General features: G+C 30.1%; 1 protein-coding gene and 2 long non-coding RNA genes across 14 annotated transcripts in view; 2 read left to right on the top strand and 1 right to left on the bottom strand.

Moving 5' to 3' along the window:
- Nucleotides 1–14922, bottom strand: part of LOC107992851 (uncharacterized) — a 23217-nt gene extending 8295 nt beyond the window's left edge. For 10 of the 12 annotated variants that reach the window (XR_009832369.1, XR_009832371.1, XR_009832368.1 and 7 more), the window contains exons 1-3: nt 14783–14919; nt 6370–6537; nt 513–772 (exon numbers count right to left, since the gene is read on the bottom strand). Coding sequence is in view for 3 of the 12 variants with exons in the window: in XM_062083719.1 (XP_061939703.1) it covers nt 513–772; nt 6370–6537 (428 nt within the window). In the remaining 9 variants the exon portion in view is untranslated. Of the gene's footprint in view, nt 1–512; nt 773–6369; nt 6538–7092; nt 7777–8572; nt 9992–10070; nt 10281–14782 lie in introns of all 12 variants that reach the window. The other 2 variants (XM_062083752.1, XM_062083730.1) reach the window with 2 other exon arrangements.
- Nucleotides 3161–4519, top strand: LOC114576860 (uncharacterized). Its single transcript, XR_003696334.2, has 2 exons — nt 3161–3720; nt 3794–4519. It is a non-coding gene; the product is annotated as an uncharacterized LOC114576860 (long non-coding RNA).
- On the top strand, nt 10516–19934 carry LOC107992852 (uncharacterized). The gene is made up of 6 exons (XR_009832384.1): nt 10516–11041; nt 11409–12109; nt 12884–13471; nt 13548–13674; nt 13738–19320; nt 19408–19934. It is a non-coding gene; the product is annotated as an uncharacterized LOC107992852 (long non-coding RNA).
- Nucleotides 19935–20035: the final 101 nt, after the last annotated feature.

The raw sequence follows: 20035 nt of genomic DNA, 5'->3' as shown, positions 1-20035 counted from the left end.
GGCCAACGTGTCGGCCATCTTACTCGTGTGTTACAAATAACTTTACGAACAACGCACGAGACATTAACTTCCTACGTAAAATTGAATACTGCATGCATACATGTATACATACTATACATATGTATACATACTATATATACACGTAAACATACTATATCGTTTTATGTATGTTCTTATAGCAAGATGAAGAAATTAATCAGAAAAATACCATTTAATATATCTGTTTTGCGCATAAATAATTGTAATTAAGATTATGAGAATAAATAAATAAATGTATCTCGATAAAAAATACAATTAACAAAGATATTTTTATTCTCGATAAATGATCAAAAATAATCAAACAAAAACATGTGTATAATCCAATCAAAATATAATGGATCGAACGTGTAAAGCATTGAATCGTTACGCGATTTCGAAATCTGAAGAGGAAACAAACGAGAGAAAAACATACGCGTTGTTCGATGATTTTCAATTTTACAGAAGCAATAAACAGTTGGCATCTACGCTCTCACCTGTGTTGAGCCAACAGCATGTCTATACTAGTGACGCTTCTTTGATGCGTCCCATCCTTCTGCGCAGCCTTCTGTCTCTTGATACACAGCGCTCTGAGGGGCGCGAGGAAAACACCGACCACGAGCAAACTGCATCCAACGACGATGAGGGCGGTCGAGTTTTGTGCAGCTTCTGCCCCGGGCGCGAGTTGCACCAAGCCTACAACCAACACCACAGCGCCCAACAGCAATGATCCGACCACCACGTGCAACGAATTGACCTTTGAAGAAAAAAATTTTGATCAATATATTATTCTCGATTTTATCGTCTTTAAAGCGTTTATTGCTGTCATTTTAAGAGTATAATTAATGAAAATGTAGAAAAAGTCTTGATCAATAGTATAAGCTTTACTCTTTGACCTGTCTATTGGCTGTCATTTTAAGAGTAGAATAATTAATGACGTATTATAATTAATTAATAATGTATATTTGAAGTATAATTTATTAAATTATGGGATATATTGGATAAATGCGAAAAAATATAGAAAAAGTATTAGTCTAGACTCATCGGTTTTATTCTTTAATTTGTTTATTGCTGTCACTTTAAGAAATCATTATAAATAATGAAATTCTTAGTTGGAAGTTTAGTTTATTAAATTAAGGAATATATTAAATGTGAGAAAATGTGGGGAAAATCTTGATCAATGATATAATTATTTTAAGAATAGAATAATTAATGAAATAAAATGAAAAAATAAAGAAATATAGATGTGTGATTTCTTTCAGTTTTTGTTTCTTATTATATTAATTTATTAAATTAAAATAATATATGTAACAAAAAAAAATGTATTTATCTTATCATTAGTGTCAGTTTTATTCTTTAATCCGTTTATTACTGTCATTGGTGGAATAATGAAACGTAATTAAAACTTAAATTTATTAAATTAAGGAAAAAGTCTTGATCAAAAGTATAATTATTTTAAGACTAATATAATTAATGAAAAACAAACAATTTGAAGAAATACGATGAATGTTTGATTTCTTTCACTTTCTTGTTTCTTGCATTAATTTATTAAATTAAGGAATATATTAAATGGAATTTCGACTTTCTGAAAGTTCCTTCTTTCCGAGAAAGCTCTCCTTTATGTGCGGAGTTAACAAAAGCAAACATTGTTTCTACTACGTTGTTGCACATTGAACACCGGCTTAATTAAATGCGATTCTTGAAATATTCTTGCAACTTGTGAAGTTGCTTTGCAGAAGAGCTTTGTAACGAGATGTTTGCTTTTATGAAAAGAGTTGCTGCTAATTAAATTACAACGAAATAACGTTATTTCGTATCGATTTTTATTTGTATGAAAATCATAATGAATAAAAGGGCATGGAACATTAAGGGTGAACGCATCTAATGGCGAGCAAGTTAATGAATAAGAAACAAAAAGTCCTTTGAGCCTTTTGTTATATAGTCACTTTAACCTTTTAATCTTGATTGCATAATAAAGATGATGCGCATGAAAAATATTTACCGCACTTTTCTTTAATATACTACCAATCACTTATTCTTCTCCTTTAAGATACCAATATCGTTATTTTTTTTTATTAAAAACTTTCCTACTTTATTTTGCCTTTGAAGAAAATTTTAACAAGCAATAATTTTCAATCGGGTAAAGTGAGGTAAGTTTGTTAAAAAAAAAAAAAAAATTTCCATAAAAGCCTTTGATAGATTGTTCAAACTTCTTTTCTATTCGTTCAAGGATTCCTTGGGATTGCTTTTGAATTTTCAAGGCGAGTGAATTTTCAAGGAAAAGGATACGTCGAAAATTCCTATCTGTTTTTCCCTACCTCTCCATGTATCACGTGTACACGTAATAGTTCAAACAATTTAATTAGTTTCAAGGCTTAAAGATTTTAATTAATTCCTTAGAATCGCACCATTTTCAGTTAACTGGCAGAAATTTAAATTTAGCTTCCTACTTCCACACGATTATCGTTATCGCGTGAAACACTGGAAACTTCTATTTGACGTTTCTATTTATTCGGCAAATAAAACTCATTTACACCCTCCTCAATTCTGTGTGCGTATTATTATAAATCTTCCTTTAGATATCGATTTTTTCCCTTCACTTTTTCAACATTTGATCCGCATTGACTTTTAATCTTTAAATTAATTTTTGTAAAACAATCTCTTGAAAAAAAAATACTCGAGCTTTATAATCGGTCAATTAAATCATTTATTTTTCTCTCAGTATTAGAAATCATCCTTTACGAATTTTTTTCAAACTTCATTGAGGTTAATTATTTTCATTAAAAAAAAAAAATACAGTTTATATTATACATGATTATTATGATAAAATATCATTTAGGATCTAATTCATTGAAAGAGTGAAAACCTTTTCCTCAAAAAATTCCTATAGAACAAACGAATATAGAAATTCTCAGCTTCGAATCGATTCTTCTAAATAGATAAAGAAATTGAACTTTTTTTTTGAAAGACTATGGAAATTTCTATATACATTCTTTACAAACGAATAAATCAATATATTTTTTATTAAAGAAAGATTTAACGGGAAAAAGAATAATTTTCAGAATCAGAGAGAAATTAAATGAAAAATCACGATGTTTAATGCGAGCGATCGTTATTAGATTTCACTACTTCATATAGGTTTCTTGTATCACACTTTTACGATCGTCCAATTAGAATCTACACGAGTAAAACACAAGTCGAATCGATCTAAGTGAACATAACCTCTCCACGTCCTATTATTATCTTCTATAAGATTTGTATCAACAACGAAGAAACTTATTCCAGTGTGTAAAGGAAAAAAAAAAAAGAGACTAAATTTAGTGTCGACTCGTGAGAGAGGAGGGGGGGAACGATGATAAAAAAATCGAGTTCGGATTGATGCGAAGAGTAAGAGGCGGGAAGAGGCGAAAATAAATAATCCAAACAGGACTACGTACGCTTCTTTTATCGTGTTCACAACGCCCACGAGTTTCCAATGACGTCACTCACCAACACACCGACGAAATAATCCCGGTAATTTGCCACGGTTAAACGCGGTACATCCATGTTTTCCAATGGACAATTAAACGGAGGAGAATTCACAGTTAATTTCGAAACTTTTGCTCGGCCGATTTGGTAGAGAGGAGCGGTTTCTCATCGATTCGTGATCGAATTGTTTGTACAGTAGCATGGATAGCAGTAATAAATACAAGCAAAATTCAGAAAGTATTGGAGAATTTTCAATGGATAATGAAATTCGTAGAAATTTCTGTCTAAGTATTTTTTTTTCTTTTTTCAGAAATGGAGAAAATACATCTTCGAATGTGAATTTTAAAATTAAATTCACGAGACTTATTTTTCACGAGAGATTTAATTATCATTGGCAAAGTTTAGAAAAATTAGAGATGAGGAATAGAGATAAAGAAAATTAAAAAAAAGTTTTTTTGAAATATATATTGGAGCCCTTGGATTATTCGGCATCTCCTGTGTACTAAAAATATGAGTATATTTTAAAGTAAAAGTATTAAAAATTGTTATTGGAAATTATTTAAAAGGCACTTTATGAAGAGAATTTTCATTGTTATGCCAGTATTTATTAACAAAAATAACTTTCGATAGTGATTCTCAAATGTGAAAGAATTTTATTTTCAAATGTATTTACATTCTTATTCCTTACTCTGTATCCTCTTTTGAATCTTATATTTTTATAATTAATTGTTCTCCATTAGATTTCACTTTTTGTTATTATAATTGATAAATATTATATTGATTATAAGTGAATATTTAAAATGAAATGAAAGTAAGTGATAAAAAACAAATTCGAAAAAAAACAATTTATATAATTTAAATATTTTCCTTGAATCTTCATAATTATATTTTTCTAAAATAATGGATCATATTTACGATCGTATATTTATATATAAAATAACGCATTAGAATTCAATCATATGATTGAAATTTCCACAATTTTTTGAGAATAATTCATTTTGCAAAATATATTCAATAATAGCATTTCCATGAAAAATTCTCTCAATCCCTCCTTTTCTTCTCTTTTTCTCTCTAATTTTTCGATAAATCTTTCCGAATTTCTTCGCATTCCTTCGAGATTCCTTCTTTCATCGATGATCCTCCTCTCGACCTACGAGCAATAAAATATACATATATATAATCCAAAATACCCGGAACGATCGAAAGTTTCGCGGCTAATTTGCCTTTGAGATCTCGAAGCAGAGATGATTTGAAATTCATAAACGATTAATCATAAGCCAACCTTTCTTCGCCGTGTGAGTTTTTCCCTCGCGTCGGTCAATTTTTCGCCTACGTATGTTTGCGAGTTCCTTATGCGGATCACGTCCATTGTGTATTCCGGCCGAGCTTGGTATACTTTCGAAATTCTGTTTATAAAAAGCGTGTGAGAAAAAATCCGACAAAGCGTACACACAATTTCTCTCTTTAATCTGAATATTAAAAAAAAAAAATACGCGTAGGTATATTGGGAGGGAGATACAGGAATTACAGCGAAGATCTGACCTTTTGAATTGCTATTGCGATCAGTTCTATTCGGTAATTTTCTGTCGAATCAGTTTTTTTCCTGCAAAGACTCTTACACCTCGCTATAGAAGAGGAGGAAAGTTTTCGATTGGAGGGCTCTCACGTGTGGTCGAACGTGTTCAAGAAACGATCACTTATAGGTTATGCTGTGCAACGCTGACTCAATGTTTCACTTCTCTATCCAAGTGTCCTTTCAACGTTTTTTCAGTTCACTTCATTGCGAGATGAATCGTTCGTTTTTTTTGCTCTTTGCCCCATATTCTTCGGGATAATTAAGAATTTTGTATGAATAAATTATATAAATAAGGACTCCCACTCAGAGATCGCATTTCTAATAAATTTCTACTATTTTTTTTTAATGATTAAATTTTCATGTAAATTGCATACTTTTCATATTACACGCATAATATATTTTTTGTTTTGCATATTTTATAAATGTTATAAGTACAAGATGATTCGTTCACATAAATATTTAAAACTTATGGAATTTATAAATATATATATGTTTTTTGACTGATCAACATAATTAAACACGAATCGAGTTGAATGAAAATCCATTTCAATTTCGTTTCAATCAAAGAAATTTTTAATTAACTTAAAATAAACTCCAATATATTGTTAATAAGATTTGTAAGTAATATTCTTTCAAAAATAAATATATCTATTCCAAAAATATGCTTCAATATCGATTAAATTCTAATTAAAATTAGAGAAACTTTGAACCGTTATAATTCCGAAGATAATAATTTTTGGTCAACGAATCAACAATCATTAGAAACGTGAAATCTTGCTCTTCAAAACGTTCTTTTATTTATTCCGATACAACTTTTGATTCCCGAGATATCGTCGTTTAAAGAAAAGATAATTTTTGATCATTTACTATTTTTATCTTTATCGCTTACTCGAACCTCTCGCTTATATTTCATCACTGATCTGTTCCAAACTAACAAATGAATTCTTGGAAAAATATAACATGTATTTTCAGGAAGAAATGTAAATCATTGAATTGCGGGATCGATTCGTAATCTTTGTGCTATGTTATATTTAAACCTTGTGGAAACTTTGAGTCATCTTGGAAATCAATTGAGATACCATATAAATTGAAAAGTGAGATATATGTATTCAATAATATCGTTTTCTCTATTTTCTTAATAGATTTGAATAGACAAATAGACTGACCTATATCGATTAATTATTATGTGTAATAAACATCAGATTAACCTTTTACAGTTGAAAGTATCGTCTAGATCCTTGACAAAGGATATTATCATATTATTTTTAAAAGTTTGAAAATTCATCGTTCATCGATAAAATATTTCTTACCTTGCCGCAGAAATAATATTCCGGGGGTTCCTTATCAACTAACGCCAGCACTGCTTCGCTTTCGGCCAAAGGGCTTCCAGGTTGACTATTCCCTATCCTGGATCCTTTCTCCTGGTAATAGGTTTTATGGAAGACCTTCACGGAGGGTACTGGCAACGCCGTTATCATCTTTAAAAAAAAACATACACAACGAATTCGTTATTCTCGTCGTTCGACTCGATGTTTAATTAAACTTCCAATAAACCGGATATCGATTTTCCTTTAGAACAACGGTCTAGAAGGGTAGAAAAGAAAAGAGAAAAGATAGAAACTATAGAAAAGCCAATCGATCAATAATGAATAATTTTCCACGATGCACATGATATCCTTTCAATCAGCGAACTTTTGCAATTTTAATTCCTTTTCGTATGGAATGTGAGTGTCAATTCTTAATAATACGTCTTTGAATATTTTTCCTTCTTGCATTAAGAAAGATTGTTTATTTAATATTATGCATTTATCTTAATAGCATAATTCGCTTATATTCAAAGTTTACTTTACTAATTCGATTAAAAAAAAAATATCTACATACTTGTTTCAAAGTCTTGAACGAAACTTTATTACATTAAATTACAAATTTTAATTTTATAGATACATTCTTATCGTTATCTGAAAATATGTCATTGTCGTTATCGTACACGAATATTTTTCATTCATTTGTTAAACCACTTCACATAAAATTACATATTGATTTCTCCAGCTGTCTCTCGTTTCTCGACTTATCACCTCGAATCGTCGTCGTCGTCCTCGCACAACTTTTCTCTAACCTTATTTCACTCGTAACGTTCAGCAACTTATCCGAGAAAAACAAGGGAAACCCCCTTGTTGAGTAGCCACGGCAAAAAGGATAAAACAGCAATAACGCGACCCTCTTCTACGATCTCAAAGATAGGTTGCAATCTGTCCTTGGCTTTAATTTTCTCGATCAATCCGCGAGCATCCCTTTTTTCTACCACGTTTACAAAGAAGAGCCGAGCGCGTCGCATTTCCATGGCAAAGAGGTTATCGTTCAACACGTGGCAATCGTTATATCCTTTTACATATATAGTAGATTTTATTTTCTTCTTCTGAAGAAATATATTATTCCGATTCTTTTTACTATTATTATTTCTTATCACGATCGATGCTAGAGGCGGTGATGAGAACGTTGATGTTAAATGGAAACTTGTGTCTCCAAGTGCGACTAATGATCGCGTCCTTGGCACGAAGTCTTTGTATGAAAGTTTATTTGCCTGCTTTTTACCGTGAAAATAGTGTTGATTGACGGTGAAATTGGATTTGTTTGGTTTATTTAATAAGAATTTAAAAAGAACTTGATAATTTGAACTTGATATATTATTTATAATTTCTCTCGTGTTAGTATTTTTTCTGAAAAAATAAAAGAAATGTTAATCAAAATGCGGAGAAAAAATTTTTTATTGCATTTAAAAGACGATATGAACTTCTGATAATAATTTTGGATAGGGTCATTGCTGTTACAAAAATAATTCATGCAAAAATAATTTTATAAAACAAATACGTAACTTTGGCTTCGCAATATTTATCAAAGTGCATACGTTTGATAAAAAAATAGTAGTGACCTTTCATATTGATTAATGTAATATAATCAATATAATCAATTTCTGATAGTAATTATTTTAAATTTACAACATGACATATAATTCTTTATTTTTTTTTTTAAATAATATTAACTCTTAAAAAAAATTAAACAATTTAGAAAAAGAATAAAAGTTATTTTTAACTTGGTGATTATAATTTAAAAAATATACAATCTTTTTTTTTATTACTTTTACTTCCTAATGATGATAGGACATTCACTTTTCCAGGACAACATGTGTTTCTTTGATTAAAATTCTTTTAATAAAATTTAACAATTAATAATATTAATAAAGTATATACTGATTAGATTATATGTAAATTAATGTCATAATTATACATTAAATAGAATAATGATGAATCTTGATAAAGCATTATTTATTATAATCCTATAATTGCATTAAAGCTACTTAAATCAGCTACTTAAATCATAAAAATTTAGAACAAAAATAATCTAATATATGAATCATATAGAAGCCAAATTTAATTATTTTGCTTGAAAAATCAAACACCTATTTTTAAAAAGTACAATTAATCAATTTAATTTTTAAACAATGGAATATCATACCTTTAAAACAATTTAATCAATTATTGCGAATCAATGTAATCATCGATCATTGATTCTTGAAAAAATCAAACATTAATCATATTTAGTAATAAAATAAATAATTTTTCATAAAATTGGAATTGATCCAAGTTTGATTTCCAAATATTTCATATATATAACAATAGAATGATATCACAGTATTTTAATACACGATAGTTTGCGATGATTGTGGAAGTAGCAATGATATCGATGGTGCTAGCAGTGGTGGTTGGTGGTGGTGGAAATGCTGGTGCCGGTGGCCTAGATACGTTCTTGGGGCCGACGGCCGTTGCACCTCGGTTATCGAACAGCAGAGCTTGCACCGGGTGCAGCTGCACGGCTAGAAAACTATCACAGACCCCTTTTTCGTGTCCTTCTCGATATCCTCTTGAAATCAACCGGTCGTGTTGAAATTAGTAACAGGCCAACAGAGACGTTTCCACGTCTAGAACACCGACAAGTCGCCTCGTCTTCATCGATGATTTAAATGATCCAGTTTCGTAGCACGGAATCGATATCTCGGTCAGGATATGTTTTTAAGGTCATCGTTGAAGGGATTCGTTTGATCGTGTTTCTCTCGCCAGTTTTTAAAAGCTTTTTATGCAATAATTTTGAAATACTGAAACATTTTTATTTTTTTTATTTTTTTTTAGGTTAGGATTTTAGTATTTCTCACGAGAAAATTAAATTTAAAGACTGACATAATTTAGAGATATAGATTTGTTTTGATTTTTAGAAAAATTATTTCGTACATTAAAGCTTTGATGTTCTTTGTTTGAAAATTAAATTTCTTAAATAAAAAAATTGATAATTTGATATTATGAATATTCAATAATAGTATTTTGGCTTTCTTATTAAAAAATTTTCAGTATTAAAAAATTAAAACTATGCGATGTAACTGACTATTTGATTTATTTGATTTCATGATAATTTTTAATCAAAAAACATTAAAATTTTTTTGAAAGCCATAATACATTGAAAGAATTAAATTTTTGAAAATTTTTTTTTATTTACGTTATAGGAAGGCAGCATTTGTTGTATGTCACTATTAATCTTATAAAAGAATAATTCTGCACATGTGTTAATGATAAACACGAACTCGCGTGTCCACGGTTACATTCACGAAGGACGAGAGATGAACGACACGCGATCCAGTATGGGTTGTTACCATGCGTGGCATACTCAGGACATTCATCACACGCATGATTACCAAGCAAAACTTGAACGGACGAAGAAATCAGACAGAAAACTATAAATATTTTAAGATTTTCCTGTGTTTATTCTTTCGTTTTGACGAAAAGATTATTGCGTCTTCTACTTGAAAATATTCGTTCTTCAAATTTGTTTTATCTTATTGTTCTACCTTCATTTAAATTGAGACAAGCTTTTATTATGTGTTACCTATATAATTAAATCTTTTTAGAATAAAATTTATTTTGATATTTTACTTATACTATAATAAATATATCATATTACTTACTATATACATATTATTTATACATTATACAAATATATTTTCATTTATTTATGATTTATTTCATTAGAAAGAAATATATTTTTTATTTAATTAATAATTAATCGAATTAGCATGATTAGGTTAAGATCCATGTAAAATTTTCCTTCGAAGTGACGATTAATTCTCAATATCTTCCAATTATCAAGCTAACCCTATTCCTTCTCTATACTGTATCTATAATCACAATAAAATTAAAAAAAACCATAAATAGAAATATTACAATTAAAAAAAAACCGAAATAAATTCGAAAATTCAAAGAACTTCATCGCAAAGTTTAAAATTGCCCTCTTCAGGATCATTCTATTCAATTCTTGTCAATTTTTCACATAGGCTATGTGTCGCTAAACGAAATTCCAAGGATACCGATTGGTCAAGTCTATTGCACTCAGTCACCCTGATTTATACACGATTCGGTTCTTTTCCTCGTAAGAACTTCAACCTCTTTCGTTTCCAGCCAGGAATCGTACGAGTTTCGCAATCGAGTCGGTATTACGTGCACGAAGAACGAACGGGTAACCTTTATCGGTCGGAAAGGCGTAAAGTGGGACAGTGGCCTGATTCCCGGTGTCATGGCTGCGGCTGCATGTGCACCGGCCAGAAGAGTGGAACGGCTATAGACGCGCCGAATATGCAACCAGTACTCCACTCTGTCTTGGATTTTTGCCAAAAACTCGCGGGTATTTCCTTTTTTCTCGACGAAAGAAGAGTAGGAAAAAGAAGAAGGGAACACACATAGGGATTAATATGGGCGCGTTATGCGAGTGGACTCGTCTGTTTTCTGCCGTGGTTCGTTCCAATTTTTTCGGTTCGTTTGAGATAAAACGTGATGGTCAAAAGAGAATGATTTTTTTCGTTGGTATTAAATTTTGATTCGAAGCAAATGATTTATTTAAAAGAATTTAGTGACATATCGAGAATTTTTAAATAATTCGAAGGTATTCTTTTAATTCTTTTAATTTTCTTTTATATTAAAATTTATAAAAAATATTTTTCTAGGTTTATTATTTATTTTTTAAATGAATTGGTGTATAAATTGTCAAAAAATAGAAGAAATATTAATCAAAATATAAAGGAAATTTTTTATTTTATATAATCTCAATCTGATTCTAAGTCGTTAAAAAATGATTACACTTTTTACATTTATGTTGTTTTATGTTACATTTATTATTGACATATTAAAGTTGATATATTTACAAGTTTGAAAGGAAAATTATTTTTGAAATGAATACTAACATAAATGTTTCGAGTATATCGAATTGTCAATCTAATCTAACCTAACCTAATTTAACTTAATTTTTCTAGGTTTATATAATAATATTTTAAAGTGTTTAAAGAAAAACAGAAATAAAGAAAAGATTCGTGTCCAGATGGTGATATACATGTTTTATATTTTATATTTGATATATATTCACAAGATCCAGTCCCTGATCATAAAATGTAAATAATTGGAGGACGATCGATAATCTATTTCATGCATGACAAAATAATCGATTTGTAAAATTGGATTAACAGGACATGCCACGAGTTTCGAGTAAAAATTAGTAAACAGATTGTTGACTGTGATAAACGGCTTTTGCACGTCCACGCCGTGCGATTCAATTCGATTTTCTAGAAAATACAGTATAAAATATATACAAATTCTATCAGATACTTAACACATAACATATGAATCTAATTTAAAAGATTATAAAGTTAAATATTCAAAAAAAGTTTTATATTTACACTTATTTCATAATAAATTAACCAAAATTATTTTATTAGTATTTCAGTGTGTTCCATTGTATATTTTTTCACATTTTTGTATATTTTTTTTACAAAAAATATTGATTAAAATTCACTCAAAAAAAGTGAATTTTCTAATTTTAATTACAATTGCTGATTCAAATAAAATAATTTCTAGGGAAAACCATCGAAATGACTGAAACCAAATGGCAAAAAGAAGGTCAATGACTAGCGAATTTTTTGCCAGAATTAAAGCGGTCTAATTGAACGAATCGTGGAAGGTGTGTAGTCCTAACGATAAAAGAAAATAACTTGGGAAGTATTTATGCAAATACGCGCCTTTGCATGGTACATGCAAATCAACTTTATCGAAGGTGGCACGACACGAAGGTGGTTCACCCTTTCGCGGAAGGTACCAATCTATAGGGGTGTTCCGTGCATTGCGTGAAAATAAGCGTTCCATAACGACCACCACTGGTCTCACTCTCTCTAGAAACGAATCTAAAATCTAATTTCAACGTAATTCATAAATTTATTCCGACATTTCCAGCAACCCTAATTAATCATTCAGATATACTTTCGACAATGATCTTTTTTCTTTTTTTTTTTCATAAATTAATGGTTCTTGGCTAATTCGCTAAACAAATTGCTCTTATATTTTACAACTAATCATGTACATAATTTTTCAACTATTTTTAAAAGTTTTTCTTCTAATTTTTAATTTTTCACAAGTATTCTGATGCATAAATCCTCCGTATTGCACAATCATATATATTCTAGATTATATAATTTACTTTAATAAAACTAATCTTCTGTAATTAATCAACGGAATTTCTCTAATCTTCAATTTCTATATTTCTTTACGTAATTTCTATTTTCTGAAACGCATTATCATTATTCTTATTATTATTCTTTTCTCTTCCAAAATCGACACAGATTCTCTTCCATATTTTTCACACATTCTATCCATTCTTCCTATTATCAATAAACCCAATTCATCTCTCTCTCTTTCTCGATTTTCTTCTCAAACTACAAATCTTCCATATCATTTCTAGAGACGTCTTCTCTCTTCTCTCGATTGGCCGTGTTTGGCGGGAGCGGAAACGCGATTACCTTAAAGCTCGAGGCTCCTCCTCCCACCAGGCCCTTCCTCGCAACGTGTAGAAGCGGAATCGAATATCCGGCTTGATTCTCACCGAGACCTAATTATCGATCGGTGGAAAGGCCGGGATCCTCGTGAGCACAACATTGATTTACGGATGTGTCGTATCCTCGTGCAAAGAGATTCCTCGTACATTGACTCACGGGCTGGCAGCCGTGCTAAATGCAGTTGCAACTCTGCCCCTGGCTCTGTTCCAGCTCTGTACAACTGTATTCCGCCTCGATGGATTCGGTAATCGAGGTCAGTGTACCCTTTCATCTCGCCTCTATCTATTTGCAGAGTGATTTAAATGCGCGACCCCTTCGCCGAACTTTGGCCCCGACGACCGGAAACAATGTTCGATCACGATCCACTCGAATTTTTCCGATGGAAGAACACATTTTCCCTTTAATTTTTGATTATCTAATTTTCGAAGAAAGGAAGGAAAAGGCGAAGGGAAAAAAGTAGGATGCGCGAGAAATAGAGGAACGTTTGAGTAGAGGTAAGAAAATTGTATCTTATATGAGAGAGTGCTCATTCGACAATGAGAATCCTTCATTCATTTTCGAATTTTTCAGGTAGAAAAAAGACTTTTTATTAATTTTCGATTCGAGGAAAGGAGGGAGAAGATGAAGGAAAAGATAGGATAGAGAAATGTACTGAGGGAGTAAAAAAATTGTGCCTTGCAAAAATGTCCATTAATATGTAATAATGATAATTTTTATAGTAAATATGTAATATATATAATAATACATGATAATTTTTCAGGTAGAAGAAGATTTTTTTTTCTAATTTTCGATTGGAAGAAATAGAAACGAAGATAAAGGATAGACTTTGTGCGTTCTATTCTTTAAAAAAAATTGGTCGGTTAAGTAAAATTTGAACGAATAATTGGATTGGTGGCAAGAAGGAAGTGAAGGAACTATTGAATGAAGATGCGCGAGACGCGCAAGGATGGACGTGATGAAAACAATCGTGGAAATAGTTCATTTCAATCTGGAGAATCGATAAATGGGTCACCGCAGGTCGTCGGGCAATATCTCACGTATCCACGACTCGAGTATCAACTGGGTCATTCGACTGTAGCGAGAATGGACGACAAAAGTGACAAACTATCGAAGAAACCCCGTCCACCATTATCTTATATCGCTTCCAAGATTTAGCACAACAATCTTTATTATCAAATGTTATTTACCCGACACCTACGCCAAGAGGAAAACAATTGACAAACGAGCCAATCTAATTGAACTATCCTCCATTAACAACACAATATATATCTCAATCCACCCACCATTCTCCGAGAAAATGTCGCGGAAGTCACAAGACGCCGCCTGTATTTACACTATATTCATCACTATCCATTATCCTCGATAATTGAGTCACTCTCGATTAAAACTTGCCAATTATCTTATAAATTCAATTGTATATTCCTTCAAGAAATTCTCTTCACTTCTCAAAAATAACCTGAGCCAAATGTTGAACAAAAAAAGTAAAAGATTTAGTGGATTGCATTCGGCGAACTTTCAACGAAGAAACTTAAGTCTATCCGCGAGGAGGATAATCGAACCACTCCCAATTATCAATCGCAAAATTCAATTATCCAAGAAATTCCAATCACCATCAAAATAAACTTAAACCAAATTTCGAGACGAAAAAAGCAAAACAAAAAGATTGCGAAAGATTTACTCTGACGATTTCGACGAAGAATAATTGAACCACTCCCGATCAAATCAATTATTCCTTCAAAAAGACACTATCAAAATAAGCCGAAACGAAACAAAAAAGAAAAAAAAAGGAAACAAAGAACACTTACTTTGATTATTGCGTTCGACGAAAGCTTCCGTTGAAGAAACGTCGATTCGCGAGGAGGATAGAACCGGTGACAGGTGAGAAGACTCGTTCTCACGACAAACGGTACATCGGTATGATATAACGATGGAACAAGAGGTGTAAGCAAGCACTGTTCGTTTATATCCCGATTGAACGAGGAGATCGCTTCGACGGGGTGGTGGTCCCGCGAATACTGAGCTTCTGGAGCCTAGAGCATCCTGGTCGATAAGCCATCCCCCTCTGGCCACCCACTCGCACTAAAGGTACGATCACACCTGCGCTGGCCACCTCACGTGGATTCGCGTGCATTCACACTAAACCTCGAACGCACCTTTAACCTTTCCCTTTAATTCACTGATCATGTACATTTCGTAGTATAGTGCTTCTCAATTTTACTATATGCAATTCTCTTCTTCTTTTCTTTTTTAATAAATGTGTAATAATGAATCAGAGTTGGGAAGTTTTGGATTTGAATGGAAAAGTTTAAGGATTTAAATTCAGAGTGTATTGTTTCGTGAAGAATCAAAGATTTGAGAAATTTCGATTTTTGAAATTGCAATCATTCAAGTAATGAAAGTGTGATAATGATCATTTATTATGTGAAATTTTATCGATTAATATAAATTAATCTTAAATACAAATTATAAGATACATAAATTTTATTAAAAATTTTCATGTAAAAATGAATGTAATGATGTTTCGAAAACTATCTTGTGATTTGTTAGAAATACATAATAGATATGTATCGCTTATTTGCATGCATATGCACATACTTCTAATTTGTACCACATGTATATGTGAAATTCTATCAATTAAAATAAGTTAACGCAAATCTTAAGCATAATTGTAAGATACATAAATTTTAGTAAAAATTTTTATGGAAATGATTATAATGACGAAAATTATCTCGCGAACTTCTTGCGAAACTGAACGATACATAGATTGAAAATATACAATACATACACGCACGCACACACACACATACACACGCGCGCGCGTTTATTTCATACATGCAGTGTACAGTTCGAAACAAAATTTTAACCTTTTAGATTACTTCGTTCCATGAGGCTATTCTTTCTATTTGCCGTGCAATTTGCTCACGTCTATTTGAACTTCGATTTCCTCTGTCGTCCTTCTCGTTTGTTTGCCTTCCTCTATTTGTTATTTATCATGCACCGACTATTGAACCTAGATGTAATGCTCGTTATTACCTGCGTTCTGTCGAGATCCACGATGCAACAAGTATGCATATGTTTGTATAATTCAAGTCAGTTAGGCTTCAGATGCTCGGCTATAATATAGCTCGTGATATTTAGAAATACAATAGTGGACAGAAGGAAATATAAACATGCTATTTATATATTCGCATTGACCAAAATATTTCTCTGAAATGTAAGATTTTTTTCTTTTTAATAGTTGAAATGTAATTTTAAAGTTTAAATTTTGAATACACTTACTAATTGTATGTAAATTTTTTTTATATTTTTTTATTTGATATGCAAATAAGCTTATTGCATATTGATGTTATTTGACCGTTATTTTCCTGTGTTTTAATCTGTTTCTTTTTTCAATAAGTGTACATGATAATTTGTTATTGTTTTCACGCATGCATAATGAAGATAAATATTAGAGAATTCACGAAGAACTAATAATAAATATTGGCACGCCTACTAATTTTGCATTTTGATTAATATGTTCATTCTTTTAAATTTTGAGCTTAAATAGGCATAAAGATACTTAAAAAATTAAAGTTTTAATAACAGATATTAACAGATATTAATACAGCTTCCAACATGTGTAAAATTATTATCTGCATCAATATTCAATTATCTTAGAACGTTCATCAACTTTGATAAATGATTAAAATTCGTGAATCGAATCAAAAATCATTTTAAGCAAACAAGTGATTAATCGTTATATTAAAATGATGTAAAGTGAAACAATAAATACTGCAATTGAAGATATAGCAGATAACAATAGGGAAAATAAATTATAAATTCGAATACTTTGATTTGTCTTGTAATATTATCATCTTATTATTACATATCGTAATTTATTCACTGTGCAATTATTTTTTGTTTAACATACCTTTAACCTTTAGTCTCACCCACTGACATTTTTACAATGCAAGGCGAACCATTTGATGTTTCCAAGTAATGCGTACTCTTTTTTTTTTCATTTTTTTTTTCATTCGAACATCATTTCAAGACTACGAAAAGAATTGTTGATATTTGTTACAACTGTCTGATAAATTATGTTTTACTCTACTTTATTCCGCTTGTAATTTCTTTAACTTCGAATTATTAAAGTTTGAAAAAGACGGAAAACACTTAAAGGAAAACACTTTAACTGTTTTGTGTATATTATAATTTTGGATGAAAGAAAAATCACTTTGATTACATACCTTCACAGATGTTATATTTAAAATTGATTGCATTTACTTCATTACATACTTGCATATACATTCATTGCATACTTGTAATATGGTATTTTGCAATTGCAAAACAAATAATATTGTACAAAGTTTCAGAAACATCGGTCTGCGTGTGCGTACACCCACACGATATTTTTATTAATTTTTTTTTCATTGCTAAATATTGAAATTTAAATATATTAATTATAACTATCATAATGAAAATGCTTGAGATTTCTTATCCTTTGAATTTGACGATTACTTAATAAATCATAAATGATCAATATCATTCGAATAATCAATGTTTGTATTTAAACATCTAAATGCTAAAAAAGCATTATTCAGAAAATATCTCAAAACTTCTGATTAAAGGTATAAATTACAATTTCTACATTTCATTTCATCATAAATGGCAAAGATGTGATTACTAATAAAAAAAAAAGTTTGATCAAGTAACTTTTATACAATGATCATAAATGGAAAGTCACGTTGATGGTTTCCATAAACATCGAATGTAAGACGCAGATTTCACATTGTCCGTACTGTTCAGAGTGATTATTTTTAGATCATTTCAACGTAGTATAGGTGTTGCGCTATCGATAAAATATCGATGAGACCTTCTCCACAAGGTTGCCGGTCTCCATTCGAGCTTAACGCGATGCAATAATTAATTTCGTAATTAACCTTGCACTAAGTAACCAATAATAACGTTCTAATCTAATGAAGATTCAGTTAATCGACCTCAATGCTGTTTCTCGGATTACAAAATGTACAAAAATCTTGAATTTTTTGAAAAATTTTGGAATAATTTCTTTTAATCGATTGATTTTTACTTTTATTCTTCGTTTTTTGCGATTGTTAAATCATTCGTAACGAGTGATTCGTTAGGTTAGTTTGGCAGCAGAGGGAGTATATAAGTATATCGAATGCGTCTTAAGAACATATCGATATATCTTTTCACCAAGTACATGCTTTGTAATCGAACAACTTCGGACAGCTTTCAAGAACCTTCGTTTAACATCTATTTTTAAGCATCGAAGTTTAACTGGTTGTGATATATCGAGCAAAATATATATTTTTCTACATCAAATGTCCTCATTAAATGGACGATGATTTTTATCGAAAGATGATCCATCGATATTTGATAAACGATTTGTCTCGATTCGAATATTAATTAAATCGAGGAGTGGAATATTTTTGTTCGATCAATGCATTTTTTAACACAAAATAATAATAATAAAATAAAAATAAAAATAATAATAAGTTTTATAAACAATTTATTTATTTTTGTGACTTTTTTAAAGCTTTTTTAATGAATTTATTGTTTTTTCTCAATGTTTCTTCGAAAAATTAACTTTGTTGTATTTATGTTGAAAATTAGAAAAATGTTTGAATTTGAATGCGTTGTAATATTCATAGAAAGTCCATTGATACGAAGAAATTGCCTAATTAACCTTGAATCGATAAAGTGGTGAAATATTCTCCATTCTCGGAAATTGATCGTTGATTTGTGTCAAAATGAAGAATTGTTCCTTGGAAATATGGATAACAGATACTTAACAAGAATGTGATGTCGTCACTCTTCTGGGAATGATAAGATAATTTTTGCATTCTGATTAATATTTCAAATTTATTATAATTCAAACTTAGAATTTGACGCTAACTTTTTCAGAAGGATATTTTTTTTCAGAGAATAAAACGATGTGTATTTATTTGTGTAAAGTAAAATTTTAATCATTAAACAAATTTTTTATATATTCTTTTTTCTACTACAATCTTATGCTTTCTTAATACTATGAAATAATTTAATAGTTTTTGATATTTTCAATTTTTAAAGATAATATTAACTAATGTACTTTTCCTTTCGAAGATTTTGCCATTTAAAAAATTTTTTAACTAAGAAAATAATAAATGATTCGTTGGTTTTAGAGTCAAAAGAATTTGATGGAAAATATTATAGAGTATCAATTTAATTTCTTAATGTTGTTTTTACTGTGCATAATACTAATATTGAAAATATTAGTCATTTGTTTATTGAGTTTGCGCGTCATCCAGTTAATAAGTAAATTGCAACTGTGTAAATTTGATTTAATTTTACAAAATATCTAGTAAGTAACTTCTTAGAAGTATTATTTATGGAATGATTTAATATATTACAATTCGATTTCTGTCTTTTAAGACGTATTCTATTTCAGGAAAATTTTATTATCCTAATTTGCATGGTGTATTGAGAGACTCCGTTTCCATCCACTGACGTAAACGAAAATAAAATGCGTTGGTGGACAATTGTGAACGCTTGCTTGAGTATACTCGTGAAACTAGCACAAACAAGAATCAAGATTCTCTTAAATAGTCCAAGTATCTTATTTCTTAATTATTATTCCAAAAGAATTAGTTATTTTTCCAAAACAATAATGTATGTTCAAAACAAATTGTTTGCTTTTTTTCTTTTTTTTTAAGAAAAAATAATATTTTATAGATGAATCCCAAAATAATAACTTTAATTACTATTTTTTTTCTTTGGAAATGAAAATAATTATAATTTATTTGTCTAAATTTCTAGAAAAAAAGAAAAATTTTAGAAAAATTTGTTTCTTGTAATCAATCTTCTGTGCGAATTTAGAATTAAACTTATTCGAAATATTTTATCGAATTTTACCTTTAATTATTATTATTTTTGTTTTCAATAAAAACATCGAACGTTTTCATTGATTTTATCGAGGATATTCGAAATACAAGAGATGTAAACGCATAACAATTTTTCTTGATTTAATTGTTTTGATTGATCTTTCAAAGTAATAATAAATTTAATCATTAGTGTAA

Source organism: Apis cerana, linkage group LG1 (genome assembly GCF_029169275.1).
Source record: "Apis cerana isolate GH-2021 linkage group LG1, AcerK_1.0, whole genome shotgun sequence".
In the NCBI taxonomy this organism is placed as follows: Eukaryota; Metazoa; Arthropoda; class Insecta; order Hymenoptera; family Apidae; genus Apis; species Apis cerana.
The sequence above is the reverse complement of the archived record's forward strand: the minus strand, read 5'-3'. Positions and strand labels throughout refer to the sequence as shown.